Source organism: Salvelinus fontinalis, chromosome 36 (genome assembly GCF_029448725.1).
Source record: "Salvelinus fontinalis isolate EN_2023a chromosome 36, ASM2944872v1, whole genome shotgun sequence".
In the NCBI taxonomy this organism is placed as follows: Eukaryota; Metazoa; Chordata; class Actinopteri; order Salmoniformes; family Salmonidae; genus Salvelinus; species Salvelinus fontinalis.
The window spans coordinates 6,505,161-6,528,276 of NC_074700.1; the positions used below are offsets into that span (position 1 = coordinate 6,505,161).

Below are 23,116 nucleotides of genomic sequence, written 5' to 3' on the forward strand. Positions count from 1 at the left end.
TGCTAACTGCGCCACCAGAGTCTCTGGGTTCACGCCCAGGCTCTGTCGCAGCCGGCCGCGACCGGGAGGTCCGTGGGGCGACGCACAATTGGCATAGCGTCGTCCGGGGTAGGGAGGGTTTGGCCGGTAGGGATATCCTTGTCTCATCGCGCTCCAGCGACTCCTGTGGCGGGCCGGGCGCAGTGCGCGCCAGCCAAGGGGGCCAGGTACACGGTGTTTCCTCCGACACATTGGTGCGGCTGGCTTCCGGGTTGGAGGCGCGCTGTGTTAAGAAGCAGTACGGCTGGTTGGGTTGTGCTTCGGAGGACGCATGGCTTTCGACCTTCGTCTCTCCCGAGCCCGTACGGGAGTTGTAGCGATGAGACAAGGTAGTAATTACTAGCGATTGGATACCACGAAAATTGGGGAGAGAATGGGATAAAAATTAAAAAGAAAAAAAAAAAAGTAGGGTTAAAGTGACTAGGCAACAGGTTAGATAATAGACAGAAGCCGCAGCATGTGTGTGGCATTAGTGTGTGTTGAGGTGTAAGTGTGGGTAGAGTCCAGTGTGTGCATGGAGTCATGCAAGAGAGTTAGTGCAAGAAAAGGGTCAATGCAGGTAGTCCGGGTAGCCTTTTGCTTGCCCCTCCGTTTCCTGTAGTCCACGATCAGCTCCTTCGTCTTGCTGACGTTGAGACACCACACTGTCGTCCTGGCACCACACTGCCAGGTCTCTGACGACCTGCATATGGGCTTCCTCATCCTTATTTGGTGATCAGTCCTAGCACCGTCGTGTCATCAGCAAACTTGATGGTGCTGTTGGAGTCGTGCGCGGCCACAGTCGTAGATTTAATGGGGAGTACAGAAGGGGGCAAAGCACACACCCCTGAGGGGCCCCCGTGTTGATGGTCAGGGTGGCAGATGTGTGGTTGCCTACCCTCACAGCCTATGGTGTTGAATGCTGAGCTGCAGTCAATGAACAGCATTCTTACATAGGTTTTTCCTTTTGTCCAGGTGGGCGAGGGCAGTGTGCAGTGCAATGGAGATTTCATCATCTGTTGGGGCGATATGGGAATGGGTCCAGGGTGTCTGGGATGACGGTGTTGATGTGAGCCATGACCAGCCTTTCAAAGCATTTCATGGCTGTAGGCGTGAGTGCTATGAGGCAATAGACATTTAGGCAGGATATCTTGGCATTCTCGGGCATGGGGACTATGGTGATCTGCCTGAAACAAGTTGGTATTACAGACCGGGTCAGGGATAGGTTGAAAATGTGCTGATTATGCATCCTGGCATTCCGTCTGGCCCCGCCGGCTTGCGCATGTTAACCTGTTTTAAAGGTCTTACATTGGCTACGGAGAGCGAGATCACACAGTCGTCTGAAACAACTGGTGCTTTCATGCATTTTCAGTGTTGCTTGCCTCGAAGCGAGCATGGAAGGCACTTTAGCTCATCTGATAGGCTTGCGTCGCTTAGCAGCTTGTGACTGGGTTTCCCTTTGTTATCCGTGATAGTTTGCAAGCCCTGTCACATCCGTCGAGCGTCCGAGCCGGCGTAGTAGGATTCGATCTTCGTCCTGTATTGGTGCTTTGCCTGTTTGATGGCTCGTCGACGGTCGTACCCAGATTAGTGTCCTGCTCCTTGAAATTACCATTTAAATTCACATTTGACGGTGGGTGAACCGGCGGACATCTTTGTGGTAGTAATTAAAATGTAAATGTCCGTTCTATGAATTCTTTCTTTGATTGAAATGACACCCACCATGTATTCAAACTGATGGCAGGTACAACACAAAAGCCTCACATGACGTAAAATTGGGTCTAAGCTACAACCTATGTGAATATGAAAAATTCTGAGTTGAAGTGTTTTTAGACAATTGATGTTAAAGGCAAAAAAAATCAGAATTTATATTTTAAAACATTTATATAAAATGATTGTATAAAAAGGTTTCCATCAAATCAGGCCTGCAGCAATCAACAGCAGCCACTACAGTAAACAATCGGCATCATTCACCACTCGATACCAAGCGCCATGTTGTCACCCTCCACGCTGTTAGTATGCGTCACCAGACAGTAATGGGAAAAGCCACTAAAACACTGCAGCCAATTCTCCTGGTGTGTTAGTGCCTCATCGCTGTCACGTTAGCAGAGCGTAAAAATGTCATTGAGACCACTGTGTGATCTATTGTTTTGACAATTTAATTTCAGACTCCGATTTATGTATTGTTATCGTTCTCCGCGGGTTATTGTTGCCTGGAGACAAGGACATGAATCAGAGATGGGCTAGGTCTTAGTGCAGATAAGTGAGGGTTTGGGTAACTGCTCCACAACAGCAGCTCTTAGTTCATCAGTAGCTAGGTTTCCATCCAATTGGCGACAGATTTTCATGCGAGTATTCTAAATTCGGCATAAAGAAAATATGCATTTTCCCACCATTGGTGTTTTTCCACCAAATTGACTTGTTGGGGATAAAAATCAGTGCGTGATGATGTAGTGCACACAATTATATATATTTTTTAAGTTTTCATGTACCAAATAAAAATCGAAAGTTCAATGTGTTTCCGTCCCATTTTCAACTCTGAGAGTTTTGTCACATACAATGTTGCGTTAAATAGCAAATGTGCGCTCTAGCCAACAGCTCACAAATACTGTGCGTGTAGGCTAGTCTACATGATGAGATTATTATTGTCAAACGGCTGTCAAGGATCGATCATCATCATGTCACCAGAATAAAACTCTCAATATTAATTGGAAAAGAGCCTCAAGCTCCTCATCGTGTACTTTCAGCTACATGTGAAGTTAATTTGTAAATGATTTAATCTGTAGCCTAATAAACTGCATGGATCCCGAGTCCTAACACGAGGACCACACACCCATATCACGACTCCAAGTTTACTTCGATATGATGGTTGTGAAATAAATATTTGCGCGGTGTTTCCACTGTCAATTCTCGCAAAATGTATTTTAACAACACAAAAAGCCATTTATAAAATTGTACCGAAATGTCCTGTTTCCATCAATTAAATTACATTTTTTTTTAAATACGCTATGATTTTACTCGCATAAAAGCTGTGGATGGAAACGTGGTTACTGAAGGAATATAGTAGAGGTATCAGACTGCCATACAGCCAGGTTGGACCCCCCCCTCCCATCGCACCCCGATTAAGCAGCCCAGTCAATAGTCCTTGCCCCTGTCACCAGGCAACGGGCAGATGACTCCAAAGCCATTGCGGTCGGGGAGCTTCACCTGAAACAATTCTTCCACCCAGTGCTAGATTACTGCAGAATGCCAAAGAGAAGGAGAGAGTGAGGGCCCTAGAGAGAGGGAGATCGTTAAGAATACAAACTCCATAGATTCTCTTAAGCAGGGCCTGTGACAAGACAATGGGGTGTGAGAGAGAACGAAAGTGGATGATGGAGGAACTGTCACCTGGGTGATGAATGAATGGGGGGGGGGACGTCACCCATCTGTCAGGGTGACACCAGTCTGCCACCAACCAGCAGGCACACTTTGTGCCATGGGGCCAGACCAACGGGTAGGGCAAACAATGGCAGGCACAGTGGCACTGTGATGAGTTAGTGTGTGTTTTGTTTATTTCAGTGATAAGGGAGAATGGACCCATCGTCTCTATATTGTGTGGTTGAAGGACCAGTGAAACAGTGAGGTCAGAGTAAAGAGCTATTCAGAAGAGGACAGGCCCTTCTCTCTATGGAGAGGCTGGTTGGTGGAGAACATGGTGGCATTCCAAGTTGTCATCTTTGCATTCATGCTGTGCAGATACAGTTGAAGTCAGAGGTTCACGTACACCTTTGCCAAATATATTTAAACTCAGTTTTTCACAATTCCTGACATTTAATCCTAGTAACAATTCCCTGTCTTAGGTCAGTTAGGATCGCCACTTTATTTTAAGAATGTGAAATGTCAGAATAATAGTAGTGATTTAATTTGGCTTTTATTTCTTTCATCACATTCCCAGTGGGTCAGATGTTTACATACACTAAATTAGTATTTGGTAGCATTGCCTTTACAATTGTTTAACTTGAGTCAAAATGTTTCGGCTAGCCTTCCACAAGCTTCCCACAATAAGTTGGGTGAATTTTGGCCCATTCCTCCTGACAGAGCTTTTTAGGCCTCCTTGCTCGCACATGCTTTTTCAGTTCTGTCCACAAATGTTCTATATGATTGAGGTCAGGGCATTGTGATGGCCACTCCAATACCTTGACTTTGTTGTCCTTAAGCCATTTTGCCACAACTTTGGAAGTATGCTTGGGGTCATTGTCCATTTGGAAGACCCATTTGCAACCAAGCTTTAACTCTTGACTGATGTCTTGAGATGTTGCTTCAATATTATCCACATAATTTTCCTGCCTCATGATGCCATCTTTTTTGTGAAGTGCACCAGTCCCTCCTGCAGCAAAGCATCCCCACAACATGAAGCTGCCACCCCCGTGCTTCACGGTTGGGATGGTGTTCTTCGGCTTGCAAGCCTCCCTCTTTTTCCTCCAAACATAATGATGGTCATTATGGCCAAACAGTTGTATTTTTGTTTCATCAGACCAGAGAACATTTCCCCAAAAAGTACGATCTTTGTCCCCATGTGCAGTTGCAAACTGTAGTCTGGCTTTTTTATGGCGGTTTTGGAGCAGTGGCTGCACTTTTCACACCAAAGTACATTCATCTCTAGGTGACAGAACGCGTCTCCTTCCTGAGCGGTATGACGGCTGCGTGGTCCCATGGTGTTTATACTTGCGTACTATTGTTTGTACAGATGAACGTGGTACCTTCAAGCGTTTGGAAATTGTTCCCAAGGATGAACCAGACTTGTGGAGGTCTACAATTTTTTGTTTTCTGACACTGAGTTTGAAGATAGGCCTTGAAATACATCCACAGGTACACCTCCAATTGACTCAAATTAGGTCAATTAGCCAATCAGAAGCTTCTAAAGCCATGACATAATTTTCTGGAATTTTCCAAGCTGTTTAAAGGCACAGTCAACTTAGTGTATTTATACTTCTGACCCACTGGAATTGTGATACAGTGAATTATAAATGAAATAATCTGTCTGTAAACAATTGTTGGAAAAATTACTTGTGTCATGCAAAAAAAACTATAGTTTGTTAACAAGAAATGTGTGGAGTGGTTGAAAAAACGAGTTTTAATGACTCCAACCTATGTGTATGTAAACTTCCGACTTCAACTGTATCAGATGTTTGGAAAACTCCGGAGAGATCCAAATCCTGGTTATTGGTTGGTTGAGAAATCAATTATGTAACAGCAATGTTCTAAGATGCCCTTGCAGTGTGTGACTGCAAAATAGACAACCGGGAACGTTGAACTCCTCCCAAAATCAGACTGTGTTGAAAAGAACAAGGCTCCAAACATGGAAGAATAGGGAAGTGAAACGTGTGGTGCCACACATTTTGAGACTACTTCTGTTCTTTTTACACTATTTGTAAATAAAGCCCACTCTGGCATATTTCTGGGGTATTTTCTAGCTTCCTCAATTTAGCACACTTGTTGAAGGTTTATTTTCAGCTACTCAAGGACAGCTGCACTGAAATGTGATTTACTGAACTCAGCCTAGGGAAAGTTTGTGATCGGATGCAGTATTGTTTAGCTGTAAAACAGATTTGAGAGAACAACACATGACCGTATTGAATGACGCGGTGAAACCCTGAGGATGTCTTCGGGTTACAGATTCATGTTTGTCACTAGCTAGGTTTCCATCCAATTGGTGACAGATTTTCATGTGAATGATCCAAAATCCGGATATTTAACAATATTCACATTTTCCAACCAGTGATGTTTCCATCAAATTGACTTGTTGCAGATACAAGGCTGTGTGTGATGACGTAATGCACATAAAAAAAAGAACATTTTACGGTTATTAAATTCCCATGTACACGACCCAGTCGTTCGTTCTAAATGTTCCATTGCCATACTGGCTGGCAACGTTATTATCCCGTGCTTGCTAGCTAGCCAACTACGGCAAACTTAGTCACGTCAAAAAGTGCAGCCAGAATAACAGCAAAGTAGTGACATTTTATTTGGATACATCCATAACAATGAGCTAATGAGGCGCGATTTTCCCTGGCATAGAAAATAGAAAAAGCACAGCTACAGTAACACAATCACGTCAAACTGGATTCAGGATTAGACGCACCCGCTGTATAATATATCTGTGCACCGACATTTCTCGCACAATTAATTTGACCAACACTAAAAGATCCTACCTTGTCTAGTGGATTTTGATTAGTCGACATTTGTAAAGTTTACCAAAAAACGTCTGTTTCCATCATGCCTGTCATTACATATTTTTTTATCCGGCATGTACAGTACTTTACACAGATAACAAGGTTGGATGGAAACCTGGTTTATGACAGAGTATATTCAGGTCTTATTGTGTTCATATGGAGATGGTACTGGGCTTACTGTATGGCAGTGCTCTTTCATACTGCTCGTACTGACTGATGGTGAGTGGCTTTAAAGGACCTCTTCCTCTTTTTTTTTCTCTTTTTCTCCCCATCGATCTCTCCTTTTTCTCATTCCTCTCTCGCTCTTTCTCAGTCTCTCTCCCTCGCTTCCCCCTGTGTGTGTGTGTGTTTCAGACTGCTGGTGAAGCCTGTAATTGAGCGTGTCCACCCACCGCTCTGCAGCAGAATCAGCCAGGGGAAGAAAGCTTCTTTCTTTTGTGACACGCACACTTTTGCTGCAGTGCCTCTCTCCATTCCCACGCAACCAACCATCAAAGACCACCCTTCTGGCTGGTGCAAGCCTAGAGTCCTAACACACACACGCACCCCATCCCTCTATCTCTACTCCTCTAATGCAGTAGAGACCTAACGCACATACTTGTATACCTACAACATCTAAAAACAATCAAACCTTGGGGCTAATGTGAATTTTGTGGCAGTTTCACGGTCACCTAATAGTAAGTGGAGGAGGAACATTTGCTGTAACCTCGGAGTTCTCCACTGCTCTCAATGACGGTTTAGTTGCTAATGGCATGTTTTATCTCCTGACTGGTGACAAACCATAATCTGCCATAATCTGCATCGCAAGTTGTTATTCACTGTGCCATAAACATGACAACAGTGTTATTTTGCATACACACATCTTTCTGGGGATAATGCAGGATAGTTGCTTGGCTTTGGAACGTTCTCAGCACATTTAAAGGAATGTGCTGAGTTTTCTTGGTATTACTTTTAACAGAACGTTTCCAAAAAGTTCTAACGTGGTTACATGTCATTTCAACTTTGTGAATGTTCTCCAACTGGTTGGACATTGGGAATGTTCTCCTAGTTCAGAGATCATTAAAGGAACAATGTTCTTCTGTGGGAATTTCAGTGCTTTAGCATGACGTTTCCTACGGGTTTCCTCATGGTTCTATTTAAAGTCATGTTCTCATTGTTCAGAGAACGTTAAACAACATTCTTCTGTGGAACTACATTCTGGGAATGTTCAAAGAAAAGGTGTGACTTAAGCGATGTTCTCAGAATCTGGTTCTCTTTATGTCAGTTCTTGACAATATTCTGGGAGTATTCTGTTCTCAGAACTTAACATAAAAAAACTCAACTTTAACATTCTAAGAATGTTATTTAAAAACCTATACAGTGCATTCGGAAAGTATTCAGACCCCTTGACTTTTTCCACATTGTTACAGCCCTATTCTAAAATGAATTCAATAGTTTTCCCACCCTCCTCAATCTACATACAATACCCCATAATGACAAAGCAAAAACACGTTTTTGTAAATGTTTGCAAATATATTAAAAAACAACTGAGATCACATTTACAAAAGTATTCAGACCCTTTACTCAGTACTTTGTTGAAGCACCTTTGGCAACGATTACAGCCTCAAGTCTAAGGTATGACGCTACAAGCTTGGCACTACTGTATTCGGTGAGTTTCTCCCATTCTTCTATGCAGATCCTCTCAAGCTCTGTCAGGTTGGATGGGGAGTGTCACTGCACAGCTACTTTCAGTTCTCTCCAGAGATGTTAGATTGGGTGCAAATCCGGGCTCAGGCTGGGCCACTTAAGGACATACAGAGACTTGTCCCGAAGCCACTCCTGCATTGTCTTGGCCGTGTGCTAAGGGTCATTGTCCTGTTGGAAGGTGAATCTTCGCCCCAGTCTGAGGTCCTTTATCGCTCTGGAGCAGGTTTTCATCAAGGAGCTCTCTGTACGTTGCTCCGTTCATCTTTCCCTCGATCCTGACTACTCTCCCAGTCGCTGCAGAGATTTTGCAGAGATGGTTGTCCTTCTGGAAGTTTTCCCATCTCCACAGAGGAACTCTGGAGCTCTGTCAAAGTGACCATCGGGTTCGTGGTCACCTCCCTGACCAAGGCCCTTCTCCCCCGATATCTCAGTTTGGCTGGGCTGCCAGCTCTAGGAAGAGTCTTGGTGGTTCCAAACTTCTGCCATTTAAGACTGATGGAGACCACATTGGTCTTTTTGGGGACCTTCAATGCTGCAGAAATGTTTTGGTATGCTTCCCCAGATCTGTGCCTCGACACAATCCTGTCTGAGCTCTACGGACAATTCCATCAACCTCATGGCTTGGTTTTTGCTCTGACATCCACTGTCAACTGTGGGACCTTACATAGACAGGTGTGTGCCTTTACAAATCATGTCAAATCAATTGAATTTACCACAGGTGGACTCCAATCAAGTTGTAGAAACATCTCAAGGATGATCAATGGAATGCACCGGATGCACCGGAGCTCAATTTTGAGTCTTATCGCAAAGGGTCTGAATACTTATGTAAATAAGGTATTTCTATTCTTTAATTTCAATATATTTGTAAAAATGTCTAAAAATCTGTTTTCACTTAGTCATTATGGGGTATTGTGTGTAGATTAAGTTTATTTTATAATTTTTTTAATAAGGCTAACTTAACAAAATGTACAAAGTCAAGGGGTCTACTTTCCTAATGCACTGTTTAATTTTGTATATATTTTTTAATAAAAATATATTTAAAAAATTAAGAAAAACCCTTGAATGAGTAGGTGTGTTTAGTTTTTCTTAATTTTTTAAATATATTTTTAAATAAGTGTTAAACAAAAGAAATATATATATTTGAGATTCTTCAAAGTAGCCAACCTTTGCCTTGATGACAGCTTTGCACACTCCTGGCAGTCTCTCAACCAGCTTCATGAGGTAGTCACCTGGAATGCTTTTCCAACAGTCTTGAAGGAGTTGCTTAAAACTTGTTGGCTGCATTTCCTTCACTCTGCGATCCAACTCGTTCCAAACCATCTCAATTGGGTTGAGGTCGGGTGATAGTGGAGGCCAGGTCATCTGATGTAACACTCCATCACACTCCTTATTGGTCAAATAACCCTTACACAGCCTGGAGGTGTGTGCTGGGTCATTTTCCTGTTGACAAACAAATGATAGTACTCCCTGATGGGATGTCGTATTGCTGCAGAATGCTGTGGTAGCCATGCTGGTTAAGTGTGCCTTGAATTCTAAATAAATCACAGACAGGGTCACCAGCAAAGCACCATCGCACTTCCTCCTCCATGCTTCACGGTGAGAACCACACATGCAGAGATCATCCGTTCACCTACTCTGCGTCTCACAAAGGCACGGCGGTTGGAACCAAGAATCTCAAATTTGGAGTCTTCAGACCAAAGGACTGATTTTCACAAGTCTAATGTCCGTTGCTCGTGTTTCTTGGCCCAAGCAAATGTTTTCTTATTGGTGTTCTTTAGTAGTGGTTTCTTTGCAGAAATTCAAATCCATGAAGTCTTGACTCACGCAGTCTTCTCTGAGCAGTTGATGTTGAGATGTCTGTTACTTGAACTCTGAAGCATTTATTTGGGCTGCAATCTGAGGTGCATTTAATTGCCCATTTCTGAGGCCGGTAACTCTAGTGAACTTATTCTCTGCAGCAGGGGAATCTCGGGGCCTTCCTTTCCTGTGGCGGTCCTCATGAGAGCCAGTTTCATTATCGCGCTTGATGGTGTTTGCGACTGTACGTGAAGAAACGTTCAAAGTTCTTGAAATGTTCCCGATTGACTGACCTTTTTCAAGGATGGACTGTCATTTATCTTTGCTTATTTGAGCTGTTCTTGCCATAAAAAAGGTTAAATACAATATATTATCTAGGCAAGTTAGTCAAGAACAAATTCTTATTTACAATGACGGCCTACCGGGGAACAGTCGGTTAACTGCCTTGTTCAGGGGCAGATTACAGCCTTCTACCTTGTCAGCTCGGGGATTCGACCCAGCAACCTTTCGGTTACTGGCCCAACGCTCGAACCACTAGGCTACCTGCCACCCCTACCTTTGTCTGAAACTGATTGTCTGAAACGCATTAAGATGGAAAGAAATTCCACAAATTAACTTTTAACAAGGCACACCTGTTAATTGAAATGCATTCCAGGTGACCACCTCGTGAAGCTGGTTGAGAGAATGCCAAGAGTGTGCAAAGTTGTCATCAAGGCAAAGGTTGGCTACTTTGAAGGATCTCAAATATAAAATACTTTTTGATTTGTTTAACACTTTTTGGGTAACTACATGATTCCATATGTGTTATTTCATAGTTTTGATGTCTTCACTACTATTCTACAATGTAGAAAACAATAAAAATAAAGAAAACCCTTGAATGAGTAGGTGTGTCCATACTTTTCACTAGTACTGTAAGTAATACAGCCATGACGCTGTATCAGGAAAAATGCGAAAATCTAAATGGTGTGATCGAGGCGTTTTAGGTTAGATACACACAGACCGCATGAGAGGGGAATGTACATAAAACAATGATGGGAGGGACAGAGGCAGTTCGTGAAATTATGTCTTATCTACTTTGAAGAACTAGTGAAATGATTTTGTCAGACGCACTAGCGGTTCTGGGGGGGCCAGTGCCCCTGTGACAACAATTTTGGACCCCCTAAATGTGGAGTATGAAATCAATTTACATAACACATTTTTGCTATCGTTCTTTTTTTTTTACATCCGTTATTAGACAGTGGCAACGATGATGATTATGAACATGGTCTTTTGCCTGCTAATGCCTGCAATGCAGTGAAGAAAACGATGACAACAATAATGTAACTGGCCCCTCTAACAGTACAACTGACCCCAGCTTGGCCCCCCCCAGTTGAAATGGTCTACACTGGTCAGACGGCTCTGCAACGTACTTAGGCAGGCTAGCTAAATAGAATGACTAAAGACAGTCAAGTACGGGGAGCAGATACTGTTACATGGTCTTGCTGGCTGACGGCTACTGCCGGTGCAGAGATGAGATGATGACTTTAAAGTAATCAAATACAAAATAATGTAATTATATACACAACTGAAATCTTTTATTTCATAGTAATTAATTTTTTTAAATTGATGTCTACCCATTGGGGAAGTGACAGAGACAATTGACTATTTTAATTGTTTTGGTAATTGAATGTTCACCATTTTTGGCTTTGTAGAGTTTTTTTAATGGAAATTCCAATCATTGTAATGCCATTCTTTCATAATGTATTCATTTGACTTATTATCGAAATCGAAAACGTGGCAATTTTTTGATAGTCGAACTGTAACGGAACCGACCTTTAAAAGCACTAATCGCTCAGCACCTCTGTGGTGCCACGTGCGTGTGTGTGTGTGTTCAGCATGCATGTGTGTGTATAGGGAGGGTGGGCATGAGGATGTGCTGCCATGGCACCCCGCTGAGCAGTACCTCACTAAAATAGCATACTAAGAAAAAAAACAGGATAACAGTTTATTTTGAATATGGAACCACAGGGTGAGAATATTGACATACCTTGTATTATTTCCCGTGTGGAGGAAAAACTGCGTTGCATGGGTGTTTTAATGAATAACTACAGAGTTATTTCAGGAAGTGAAAAGTTGATGTTATTGAGAGACTGACTGTAGTGTCAGCTGTGTCTGGTGGGTTTCTCAGTAAGTTTCTATCATGTTGTGTCCCTTTACTCAATGAGTTTCCTTGTACATATAAAAATGTGTATATAAAATATACATGATGTACAGTTGAAGTCGGAAGTTTACATACACTTAGGTTGGAATCATTAAAACTCGTTTTTCATCCACTCCACAAATTTCTTGTTAACAAAAGTCGGTTGGGACATCTACTTTGTGCATGACACAAGTAATTCTTCCAACAATTGTTTACAGACAGATTATTTCACTTATAATTCTCTGTATCACAATTCCAGTGGGTGAAGCAACATCTCAAGATATCAGTCAGGAAGTTAAAGCTTGGTCGCAAATGGGTCTTCCAAATGGACAATGACCCCAAGCCTACTTCCAAAGTTGTGGCAAAATGGCTTAAGGGCAACAAAGTCAAGGCATTGGAGTGGCCATCAAGCCCTGAGCTCAATCCAATAGAAAATTTGTGGGCAGAACTGAAAAAGCGTGTGCGAGCTAGGAGGCCTACAAACCTGACTCAGTTACACCAGCTTTGTCAGGAGGAATGGGACAAAATTCACCCAATTTATTGTGGGAAGCTTGTGGAAGGCTACCCGAAACGTTTGACCCAAGTTAAACAATTTATAATGAAATGCTACCAAATACTAATTGAGTGTATGTAAACTTCTGACCCACTGGGAATGTTGATGAAAGAACTAAAATCTGAAAGAAATCATTTTCTACTATTGTTCTGACATTTCACATCCTTAAAATAAAGTGGTGAACCTAACTGACCTAAAACAGGGAATCTTTACTTGGATTAAATGTCAGGAATTGTGAAACTGAGTTTAAATGTATTTGGCTAAGGTGCATGTAAACTTCCGACTTCTTCAACTGTATATCTGGGTATTGGGTCACACATACTGTACTTGCTACGAAAAGCTGGTCTTATCAGAATGGTGATATTAACCGTTGTAGTTATGTCACCTGATCTGACATATTAGTTATATATCACTTACGGAAGTTGGTTTGCTGCAGTATGCTGTTTTGAAATGTAACCCAACTGCAATCCATCAGTATCCAGACATGTTATTGTTCTAATTCCATTGTCTGATTTTTGTCAACATTTCCTTCATACTTCCTGGGTATCTTGCATCACCAGTTCCGAGCAACATAACAGACTATTACTGGCAACCATTCAAACCGTGCAGCAATGCTTTCTCTTTCATACTAGGCAATGCTCTCATCTTTTTGTACAGGAGTAGAATTCCTTGGGTGAAATTTATTTTTCCTTCTCTTTTTGTGCTCAGGAGTGTCACTGAAGCGGGAAGACTGGGAAAACGAGAGGACTAGAGGAGAAAGATGGAGCCCATATCTTTAGATGGGGCTGCAACGGTGGAGGAGCTGGTGGAAGTGTGCATCCAAGCCTTCGGTCAGTCTCTTTATTTACCTATGAGCACTCAAATATACCTGCTACTCAATGTCAAAATTAGGGCTCCCCGACCCTGTTCCTGGAGAGCTACACTCCTTTAGGTTTTCGCTCCAATCCTAATCTAGCGCACCCGATTCAAATAATAATTAGTTGGTTGATAAGATAAATCAGATTAGTTTTTTTATTTTATTTTACCGTTATTTTACCAGGTAAGTTGACTGAGAACACGTTCTCATTTGCAGCAACGACCTGGGGAATAGTTACAGGGGAGAGGAAGGGGATGAATGAGCCAATTGTAAACTGGGGATTATTAGGTGACCATGATGGTTTGAGGGCCAGATTGGGAATTTAGCCAGGACACCGGGGTTAACCTGTCTAGGATCAGCGTGGCGCTAGCGGCACACCCCCCCCCCCCCACTGAAAAACCAGTGCCGCGAAATTCAAAAAAAATATTTTTTTAAAATATTTAACTTTCACACATTAAAGTCCAATACAGCTAATGAAAGACACAGATCTTGTGAATCCAGTCAACATTTCCGATTTTTAAAATGTTTTACAGGGAAGACACAATATGTAAAGATGTACATCTATTACCTAAAAACACATTAGCATAATCCACCATCTTTTATTTGTCCACCAACACCAGTAGCCATCACCAATTCGGCTAAACTAAGATATTTATAGCCCCTAACCAACAAAAAAACTCATTAGATGACAGTCTGATAACATATTTATGGTATGGGATAGGTTTTGTTAGAAAAAAGTGCATATTTCAGGTAGATGGCATAGTTTACAATTGCACCCACCATCACAAATGGACTAGAATAATTACAATGAGCAACGTGTTTACCTAACTACTAATCATCAAACATTTCGTAAAAATACACAGCATACACGAATCGAAAGACACAGATCCTGTGAATACAGACAATATTTCAGATTTTCTAAGTGTCTTACAGCGAAAACACAATAAATCGTTATATTAGCTTAGCACATAGCAATTAGCAGCCCAGCATTGATTCTAGCCAAAGTGAGCGATAAAAGTCAACATCGCCAAAAGATATTAATTTTTTCACTAACCTTCTCAGAATTCTTCCGATGACACTCCTGTAACATCACATTACAACATGCATATACAGTTTGATCGAAAATGTTTATATTTAGCCACCAAAATCATGGTTAGACAATGTGAAATGTAGACAAGCTGGTAAAGAAAAAGTCCTTGCGCCACTTAGACAGTGATCTACTCTTATACATAAATACTCATAAACGTGACTAAAAAATATAGGGTGGACAGGGATTGATAGACAATTTAATTCTTAATACAATTGCGTTATTACATTTTTTAATTTATCCTTACTTTTCAATACAGTTTGCGCCAAGCGAAGCTACGTCAAAAAACATGGCGTCCTAAGCCACTAAAATGTTTCGACAGAAACACGATTTATCATAATAAAAATGTCCTACCTTGAGCTGTTCTTCCATCAGTATCTTGGGCAAAGGATCCTTTCTTGGGAGAAATCGTCTTTTGGTGGAAAGCTGTCCTCTTGCCATGTGGAAATGTCAACTGCGTTCGGGATGAACTGAAAAGCGTGCCCAACTTTTCACATCGTTGCAAAAATAAATGTCCCAAAATCGCACTAAACGGATATAAATTGCTATAAAACGCTTTAAATTAACTACCTTATGATGTTTTTAACTCCTATAACGAGTGAAAAGATGACCGGAGAAATATAACAGGCTAAACTAACGCTTGGAACAGGTGCGCGCCGGTGTCCTCTAGGCTCATGACGCAGCTCCCAAAGAATGACTAGCTTCAGGGTTTTTTCATTTGTAGGGCCTGTGAACGCGCAATCGACCCCGTTGGAATCGTCATCACGTAAAGGCATCCAGGGGAAGACGTAAGAAGTGTCCGTATAGTCATAGCAACGACAGTGCCCTTTTAAATGACTTCAGAAGAGTGGCCAACATTTCTCAAATCTGACTCCATGTCAGGGAAATTGCTGTAGAATGGGCTCTGTTCCACTTAGAGACAAAATTTCAACTCCTATAGAAACTATAGACTGTTTTCTATCCAATAATAATAATAATAATATGCATATTGTACGATCAAGGATTTTGTGGGAAGCCGTTTAAAAAATTAGCCAAATTAGCATAAATAGTCTAAACAGCGCCCCCATCCCCAACAGGTTATTACCCCTACTCTTACGATAAGTGCCATGGGATCTTTAATGACCTCAGAGAGTCAGGACACCCGTTTAACGTCCCATCCGAAAGATGGCACCCTACACAGGGCAGTGTCCCCAATCACTGCCCTGGGTCATTGGGATATTTTTTAGACCAGAGGAAAGAGTGCCTCCTACTGGCCCTCCAACACCACTTCCAGCAGCATCTGGTCTCCCATCCAGGGACTGACCAGGACCAACCCTGCTTAGCTTCAGAAGCAAGCCAGCAGTGGTATGCAGTTCAAACTGTTGTTGGCGCGAAAACCTACAAGAGGCTAGCACCAGCTCTCTAGCAACAGGGTTTGAGGGGCCTGGTCTAAGTTAACAACCTAATCTTTGTGCATTCAGAATATTTATTTCCAGGAACGGATTGCAAGGAGAAGAACGTTTCTAGGAATAGATAGCCATTTCCCACATGTCCATGCGCCACCATAAATGGCTAATGTTGTCAGTCTCAAATCAATAGTAATCTGTTGTCTTATTTGCAGAAACACTTCAGTCATTTTTGGCTGCTCTTCTAGTGTAAAGGGACACAAAAAGGGCTGTTGTGTGACGAGAATGCTTCTGTCCTCTTTCAGATGAGAAGGGCGCTTTGAAGGACCCCTCCGTAGTGCGCATGTTCCTCATGATGCACCCTTGGTACCTCCCATCCACCGACATGGCTAAGAAACTACTGCTCAAGTATCCTTCGCCACAAGGCACCTGCGTATGGCTTATCAGGTGTTGACAGCTACTGTAAGAACAACACATATACTCTTTAACCCTAAAAGCACCCACAAGCACTGAGTACACCAAACATTAAGAGCACCTTCTTAATATCGAGTTGCACCGGCTCCCTTTGCCGTCAGAACAGCCTCAATTCGCCGGGGCGTGGACTCTACGGGGTGTCGAATGCGTTCCACGGGGAAGCTGGCCCGTGTTGACTCCAATGCTTCCCACAGTTGTCTGGATGTCTTATGGGTGGTGGCCCATTTTTGGTACACACAGGAAACTGTTGAGCGTGGAAAAAACCAACAGCGACGTAGTTCTTGACACAAACCGGTGCTCCTGGCACCTACTACCATACTCCGTTCAAAGGCACTTAAATCTTTTGTCTTGCCCATTCACCCTCTGAATGGCACACATACACAACAATTAATGTCCCAATTGTCTCAACGCTTAAAAATCCTTATTCAACCTGTCTCCTCCCTTTCATCTACACTGATTGGAAGTGGATTTAACAAGTGACATCAATAAGGGATCATAGCTTTCACCTGAATCCACCTGGTCAGTCTATGTTATGGAAAGAGCATGTGTTCATAATGCTTTGTGTACTCAGTGTCATTTTTTGGTAAAAGCGTCCCTGCTTGCAATTATTTGTTAACCTTTTATAATACAAGAAAATGGTTTGAATCCCCCCCAAAATCAGCATATATTTTTAAAATGTTCACACGTTTTAGTCAAATTGTAGGTTTCAAAATACATGTTTTTTCATCCTTAGCCTCTTGTTATGGATATTTATCCGTTATTCATTCAAGTGTTGTGTTTCTGTGATTCTGAGGCTGAGAAATTGGCAATTGAGCTAATCTGAGCTAATAAGATGGCCACCGATATGGCCGATCTTATATGCAAAAATGTGCAACGTTGCCATCAGACTTTTGACTCTAACTTTGGAATGCTCTGGGCTGTCAACTCGGTTCCAATTGCCTCTGAAAGATGAGACTCTCAGCTTGGTATATAGACATTGACTGGAAGCTAAATATGGATGTACATCTTTTAGATATTTTTTTTTGTTATAGTGTCTGTCCCCCCCACATCTGGGGTGGTTCCATATTTATATTTTCAGGGTGCCATATTTGGTGCTTTTATCACAACGTGTACAATTGAGTCCACATTTTCAGCTTAGCTGTGTATACCACTAGTACACAAAAGAGAGATTTTATTTTTCATTCTTCTATTTCCATAGAAATCGTGGCAAATAGTTTTTTGTTTGTTTGTCTGTACCTAGTTGCTTAGTTGTCCTACAATTTCTGAAGGTTCTTTATGAACCCTTGGGGTCAAAATTTACCCCCGTTGGTGCTTTCAGGGTTAAGGTGTCAGTGAATGGAAGGTGTAAATTGGATGGAATATTCCCAGCGTGCAAAACTGGTTGCAATTAAGCCACGTCTGATTGTTAAAGGAAAGGTTTTTGAAATGTCTTTGTAGATGTCTTATGTACCTTAACAGTTGATCAGATCACAGGAGGAGAGCTGCTCTGCTGAACGCAGGACAAGAATCTGCCACCTGGTGAAGTAAGACACATTTGTAATTGCTTTTGTTATTTGCTTGGGGATGTCTCTTTATTGCTTTATCCCTCACTTTGTCTCTGTATCTCTCTTTCTCTGTCCCTCACTACCTCATTCTCTATTTCTCTCTTTCTCTTTCTTTCCCTCACTACCTCTTTCTCTTTCCCTCTCCTTCCGCTCTAACTCTTTCTCCCCTCCCCTCCCCTCCCTCCATCTAGGTACTGGATTTCGGAGTTCCCGGCAGAGTTCAATCTGAACCCAGAGCTGGCAGAGCAGATTAAAGACCTCAAGGACCTATTGACCACCGAGGGGAACGAGCGCCAGAGTCAGCTCATCGACATCGACAGTGTGTAAGTGTCCCTGTTCAACAGTGATTTCTCCCTCCAGCGGCCTCCACTGGTGTGACTCTCCCTATTCTACACTACAGTGTGTGTAGTCGGTGTGTCCTTTACTGCATTGTGTATGTGTCCCCACTGCAGTGTGTGTGTCAAGATTATTTGCCGTACAAATTGGTCACATACACGTGGTTAGTAGATGTTATTGCGGGTGCTTGTGCTTCTAGCTCCGACAGTGCAGTAATATCTAACAAGTAATATCTAATAAATTACACAACATATACCCAATGCACACATCTCAGTAGGAATTAATTAAGACTATATACATATGGATGAGCAATGTCCGAGCGGGAACGGACTAAGAAGAATGGTAGAATGGTAGAATGGTATAGAAAACAGTATATACATATGAGATGAGTAATGCCAGAAATGTAAACATTATTAAAATTACTAGTGTTCCATTCCTTAAAGTGGCCAGTGATTCCTAGTCTATGCCTATAGGCAGCAGCCTATAATGTGCTAGTGATGGCTGTTTTAACAGTCTGATGGCCTTGAGATAGAAGCTGTTTTTCAGTCACTCGGTCCCAGCTTTGATACACCTGTACTGACCTCGCCTTCTGGATGATAGCGGGGTAAACAGGTTCAGGTGGTTGATGTCTTTGATGATCTTTTTGGCCTTCCTGTGACATTGTGTGCTGTAGGTGTCCTGGAGGACGAGTAGTTTGCCCCCGGTAATGCGTTGGGCAGACCGCACCACCCTCTGAAGAGCCTTGCGGTTGCGGTTGGTGCAGTTGTCATACCAGGTGGTGATACAGCCCAACAGGATGCTTTCAATTGTGCAACTGTAAAAATTTGTGAGGGTTTTAGGTGACAAGCCAAATTTCTTTAGCCTCCTGAGGTTGAAGAGGCTCTGTTGCACCTTCTTCACCACACTGTATGTGGGGGTGGTCCATTTCAGTTTGTGAGTGATGTGTTCGCCAAGGAACTTGAAGCCTTCCACCTCCTCCACTGTGGTCCCGTCAATGTGGATATGGGTGCACCCTCTGCTGTTTCCTGAAGTCCACGATCATCTCCTTTTGTATTGTTGACGTTGAGTGAGAGGTTGTTTTCCTGGCACCACACTCCCAGAGCCCTCACCTCATCTCTCTAGGCCGTCTCGTCATCATTGGTAATCAAGCCTACTACTGTTGTGTCGTCTGCAAACTTGATGATTGAGTTGGAGGCGTGCAGTCATGATTGTGTTGGCCACACAGTCATGGGTGAACAGGGAGTACAGGAGGGGGCTGAGCACGCACCCTTGTTGGGCCCTAGTGTTGAGGATCAGCGGAGTGGAGGTGATGTTTCCTACCTTCACCACCCGGGGACGGCCCGTCAGGAAGTTCAGGACCCTTTCACAGGGCGGGGCGGTAAGCAAATTGAAGTGGGTCTAGGGTGGCAGGTAAGGTAAAGGTGATATGATCCTTGACTAGTCTCTCAAAGCACTTCATGATGACAGAAGTGAGCTCTATAGTCATTAAGTGATAGTCATTAAGTTCAGTTACCGTTGCCTTCTTGGGCACAGGAACAATGGTGGCCATCTTGAAGCATGTGGAGACAGCACACTGGGATAGGGAGAGATTGAATAGGCACGTAAACACACCAGCCAGCTCTGTGTGAAATAAGTAAACACATGGACTCACTCTGTGTGAAATAAGGGGTTGACATGATTTTTAAATGACTAACCCTTCGTCTGTCCCCCGTACATACAACATTTGTATGGTCCCTCAGGCACGTATTGAATTTTAAGCACAGATTCAACTCCAAAGATCAGGGAGCTTTTCAAAAGCCTCTTAAAAAAGCGCAGTGATTGGTAGATGGGTAACAATAACATATCCGACATTGAATATCTCTTTAAGTATGGTCTAGTGCATTGTGTATTAAACCCGCAGACACGTCAAAGATACAGCCGTCCTTGAGAACTGAGCCACAGGGCAAGAAGGAAACTGCTCAGGGAGGCCGTTGTTGACTTTTAAACGGCTACAGAGTTCAATGGCTGTGATGGGAGAGAACGACAGATGAATCAACATTGTAGTGACTTTACAGTGAAAGAACACAAATATACAAAATTGAAATATTCCAAAACATGCATCTTGTATGTAACAATGCACTAAAGTAATACTGAAAAAAAAACATGTCAAAATAATATACTTTTTGGCCTAAATGCAAAGTTTTATGTTTGGGGCAAATCCAACACATCACCGAGTAACTGCATGGTGGTGGCTGCATCATGGTATGGGTATGCTTGACATCGGCAAATACTGGGGAGTTTTTCAGGATAAAAAAAAAACAGGGCTAAGCACAGGCAAAATCCTCGAACAAAACCTGGTTCAGTATGCTTTACACTGGAAGAGGAATGCACCTTGGCAAGACTTCAACATTGCTGTCTAGCCATGATCCCCAACATCTTGATAGAGCTTGAAGAATTTTGAAAAGAATGATAGGCAAATATTGTACAACCCAGGTGTGCAAAGTTCTTAGAGATTCACAGCTGTAATTGCTGTCAAAGGTGTTTTATAACTCAGGGATGAGAACACTAATGCAACGACTATATTGTATTTATAATTTTCTTTATAATCGTAAAAGAAAAAGCTTTTTTCTTCCACTTTGACATTAGAGTATTTTGTTTAAATTTGTTGACAAAAAAATTACAATTAAATCAATTTAAAAAAAAATCAAAAATGTGAAGAAATATGGCAGAAGCCTCAGAACCCGCCTCAGTTCGTCGGGGCACGGACTCTACAAGATGTTGAAAGCGTTCCACAGGGATGCTGGCCCATGTTGACTCCAAAGGAAGCTTTGGATGGGCCAGCAGTGTTGTCAAGTTGTCTGGATGTCCTATGGGTTGTGGACCATTCTTGATACACATGGGAAACTGTTGAGTGTGAAAACCCAGAAGCTTTGCAGTTCTAGACACACTCAAACCGGTGCGCATGGCACCTACTACCATACCCCGTTCAAAGGCACTTTAATGTTTTGTCTTGCCCATTTACCGTCTGAATGGCACACATACACAGTCCGTGTCTCTAAGTGGATATAACAAGCGACATCAATAAGGGATCATAGCTTTCACCTAGATTCACCTGGTCAGTCTGTCATGGAAAGAGCAGGTGTTCATAATGGTTTGTATACTCAGTGTATGTACTTGGGCCCAGACATGATATTGTGTCCCTGTTAGACCGTCGTACAAATGGAAGCGTCAGGTGACCCAGCGGCAACCCTCTATGTCCAAGAAGAGGAAGATGTCTCTGCTGTTTGACCACCTGGACTCCTGCGAGCTGGCCACACACCTCACCTACCTGGAGTACAAGTCCTTCTGCAAGATACTGGTAGGTGGGGCTGTGGGGAGCAGTGTGTCTGTCCACCAGATCTGAGTCCATAGTAATTGTTTACTTTCACATACTTAAACTTGCGCTTGATTGACCTTCCCTGGTACAATACAACTTATGGAATACGTCGTCCACCTGTCACTCAAAGCAGGCTTAATTAAACACTCAAACTATTTGAAAGAAAACGCATACTGTTTGAACCCAGGTTTGCTGTCCAAACTGCCTTTGCATTGCTCTTTCAACATGGGACTTACAGTACCAGTCAAATGTTTCGACACACCTACACGTACCCTTGGATGAGTCATTTCGTAGTTTTGATGTCCTCACTATTATTCTACAGTGTCGAACATAAAAATAAAAAAAACCTTGAATGAGTAGTATGTCTATACTTTTGACTGGTACTGTATGTTGACTTAAATGTGGGCGTAACTGCTTTTGGATGCCCACTTAATCCATTACATTTCTCTGCCCCTCTTCCAGTTCCAGGACTACCACAGTTTTGTGATGCATGGCTGCACGGTGGACAACCCCATCCTGGAGCGCTTTATCACCCTGTTCAACAGTGTGTCTCAGTGGATCCAGCTCATGGTGCTCAGCAAGCCCACTGCCCCCCAGAGGGCAGCAGTCATCTCCCACTTCATCAGGGTGGCTCAGGTACGTAGGCTGGGGCACATTGGCGTTGGAATGTTCCAGTTATTTAATTTGTTCTGAGGGATGCTCTTAACCTGTCTGTTTGGGCTATCATGTCAACCCCGTGTCACTCGTTGTCATGTTTGGCTTGACGATAACAGCAGTGGCGTTGGCAAGAGCACAAACAGATCTGGGACCAGGCTAGTAGGCTCTACCTCGGGGTCATAAACAAATGGCACTGGTTAATATTAGACAGTAAATGTCATTGGTTAACTTTAGGCAAATAATCCCAGTTGGTTAGGGAAAGGGGTTGGATTGTTGTAAAGCCTTGTGTTAGCGGTTGAGATGAGACGGGGGAGTTTTGTCATGGAGAGGAAAGGGATAGAGATGCAGATATGGACAGATATTGGATACATACCAAACTAACCTTCAGAAAAAAACGACCGTTACACCTTCAGGTATTATAAACTGTATTTGTAGACGGTTACTGCATGTTATTCCTTACAGAAATGATCAAAGTGTGTTTATCAGTAGTGCTGTTCTCCAGGTACTACTACTACCAGTGGGTGTCCCTGCTAACAGAAGAGAGGCTATATTTGGATTTGTTAAAGAAGAATGTTTGAAGTGTGTCTCCCCATTCCCCAATGCCACTCTCTCCTCTCCAAAACAAACCCTTCATGATTTATTCACTGACAACCCGGCAGGCTCCCAACCCCCTCTCACCCCACCCTTTTAACCCTCCTCTGCCAAATATGCCCGAGTTCAAATAGCCCAGCTGGGTGCTAGCTAGCTGGTTTAGCACCCCGACTAAGTTTTCTAAATAACACGATTTGCCTCCCAAAATGTGTAGAATGAAGGATTTCTCTCTCTCTCAATAATTTTTGGATGGTGACAGCAGAAAATGACGGCCAAATGTATACCCACCTAAAAGTTGAGTGGGTGTATTTTCCAAAGCTGTGATCCTGCTCCAATACATCCCAGAGAGGGGTCACCTCCTGCTCTCCTTCCTGCTCCCGCTC

General features: G+C 42.8%; 1 protein-coding gene across 1 annotated transcript in view; it reads left to right on the plus strand.

The window, feature by feature from the left end:
• Window positions 1-23,116, plus strand: part of LOC129835103 (RAS guanyl-releasing protein 2-like) — an 86,286-nt gene that overhangs the window by 35,331 nt on the left and 27,839 nt on the right. The window contains exons 2-7 of the mRNA XM_055900492.1: window positions 13,157-13,278; window positions 16,082-16,184; window positions 17,717-17,773; window positions 17,986-18,117; window positions 21,317-21,467; window positions 21,948-22,121. Of these exons, the coding sequence (XP_055756467.1) occupies window positions 13,209-13,278; window positions 16,082-16,184; window positions 17,717-17,773; window positions 17,986-18,117; window positions 21,317-21,467; window positions 21,948-22,121 (687 nt within the window). The 5' untranslated portion in view covers window positions 13,157-13,208. The remainder of the gene's footprint in view (window positions 1-13,156; window positions 13,279-16,081; window positions 16,185-17,716; window positions 17,774-17,985; window positions 18,118-21,316; window positions 21,468-21,947; window positions 22,122-23,116) is intronic.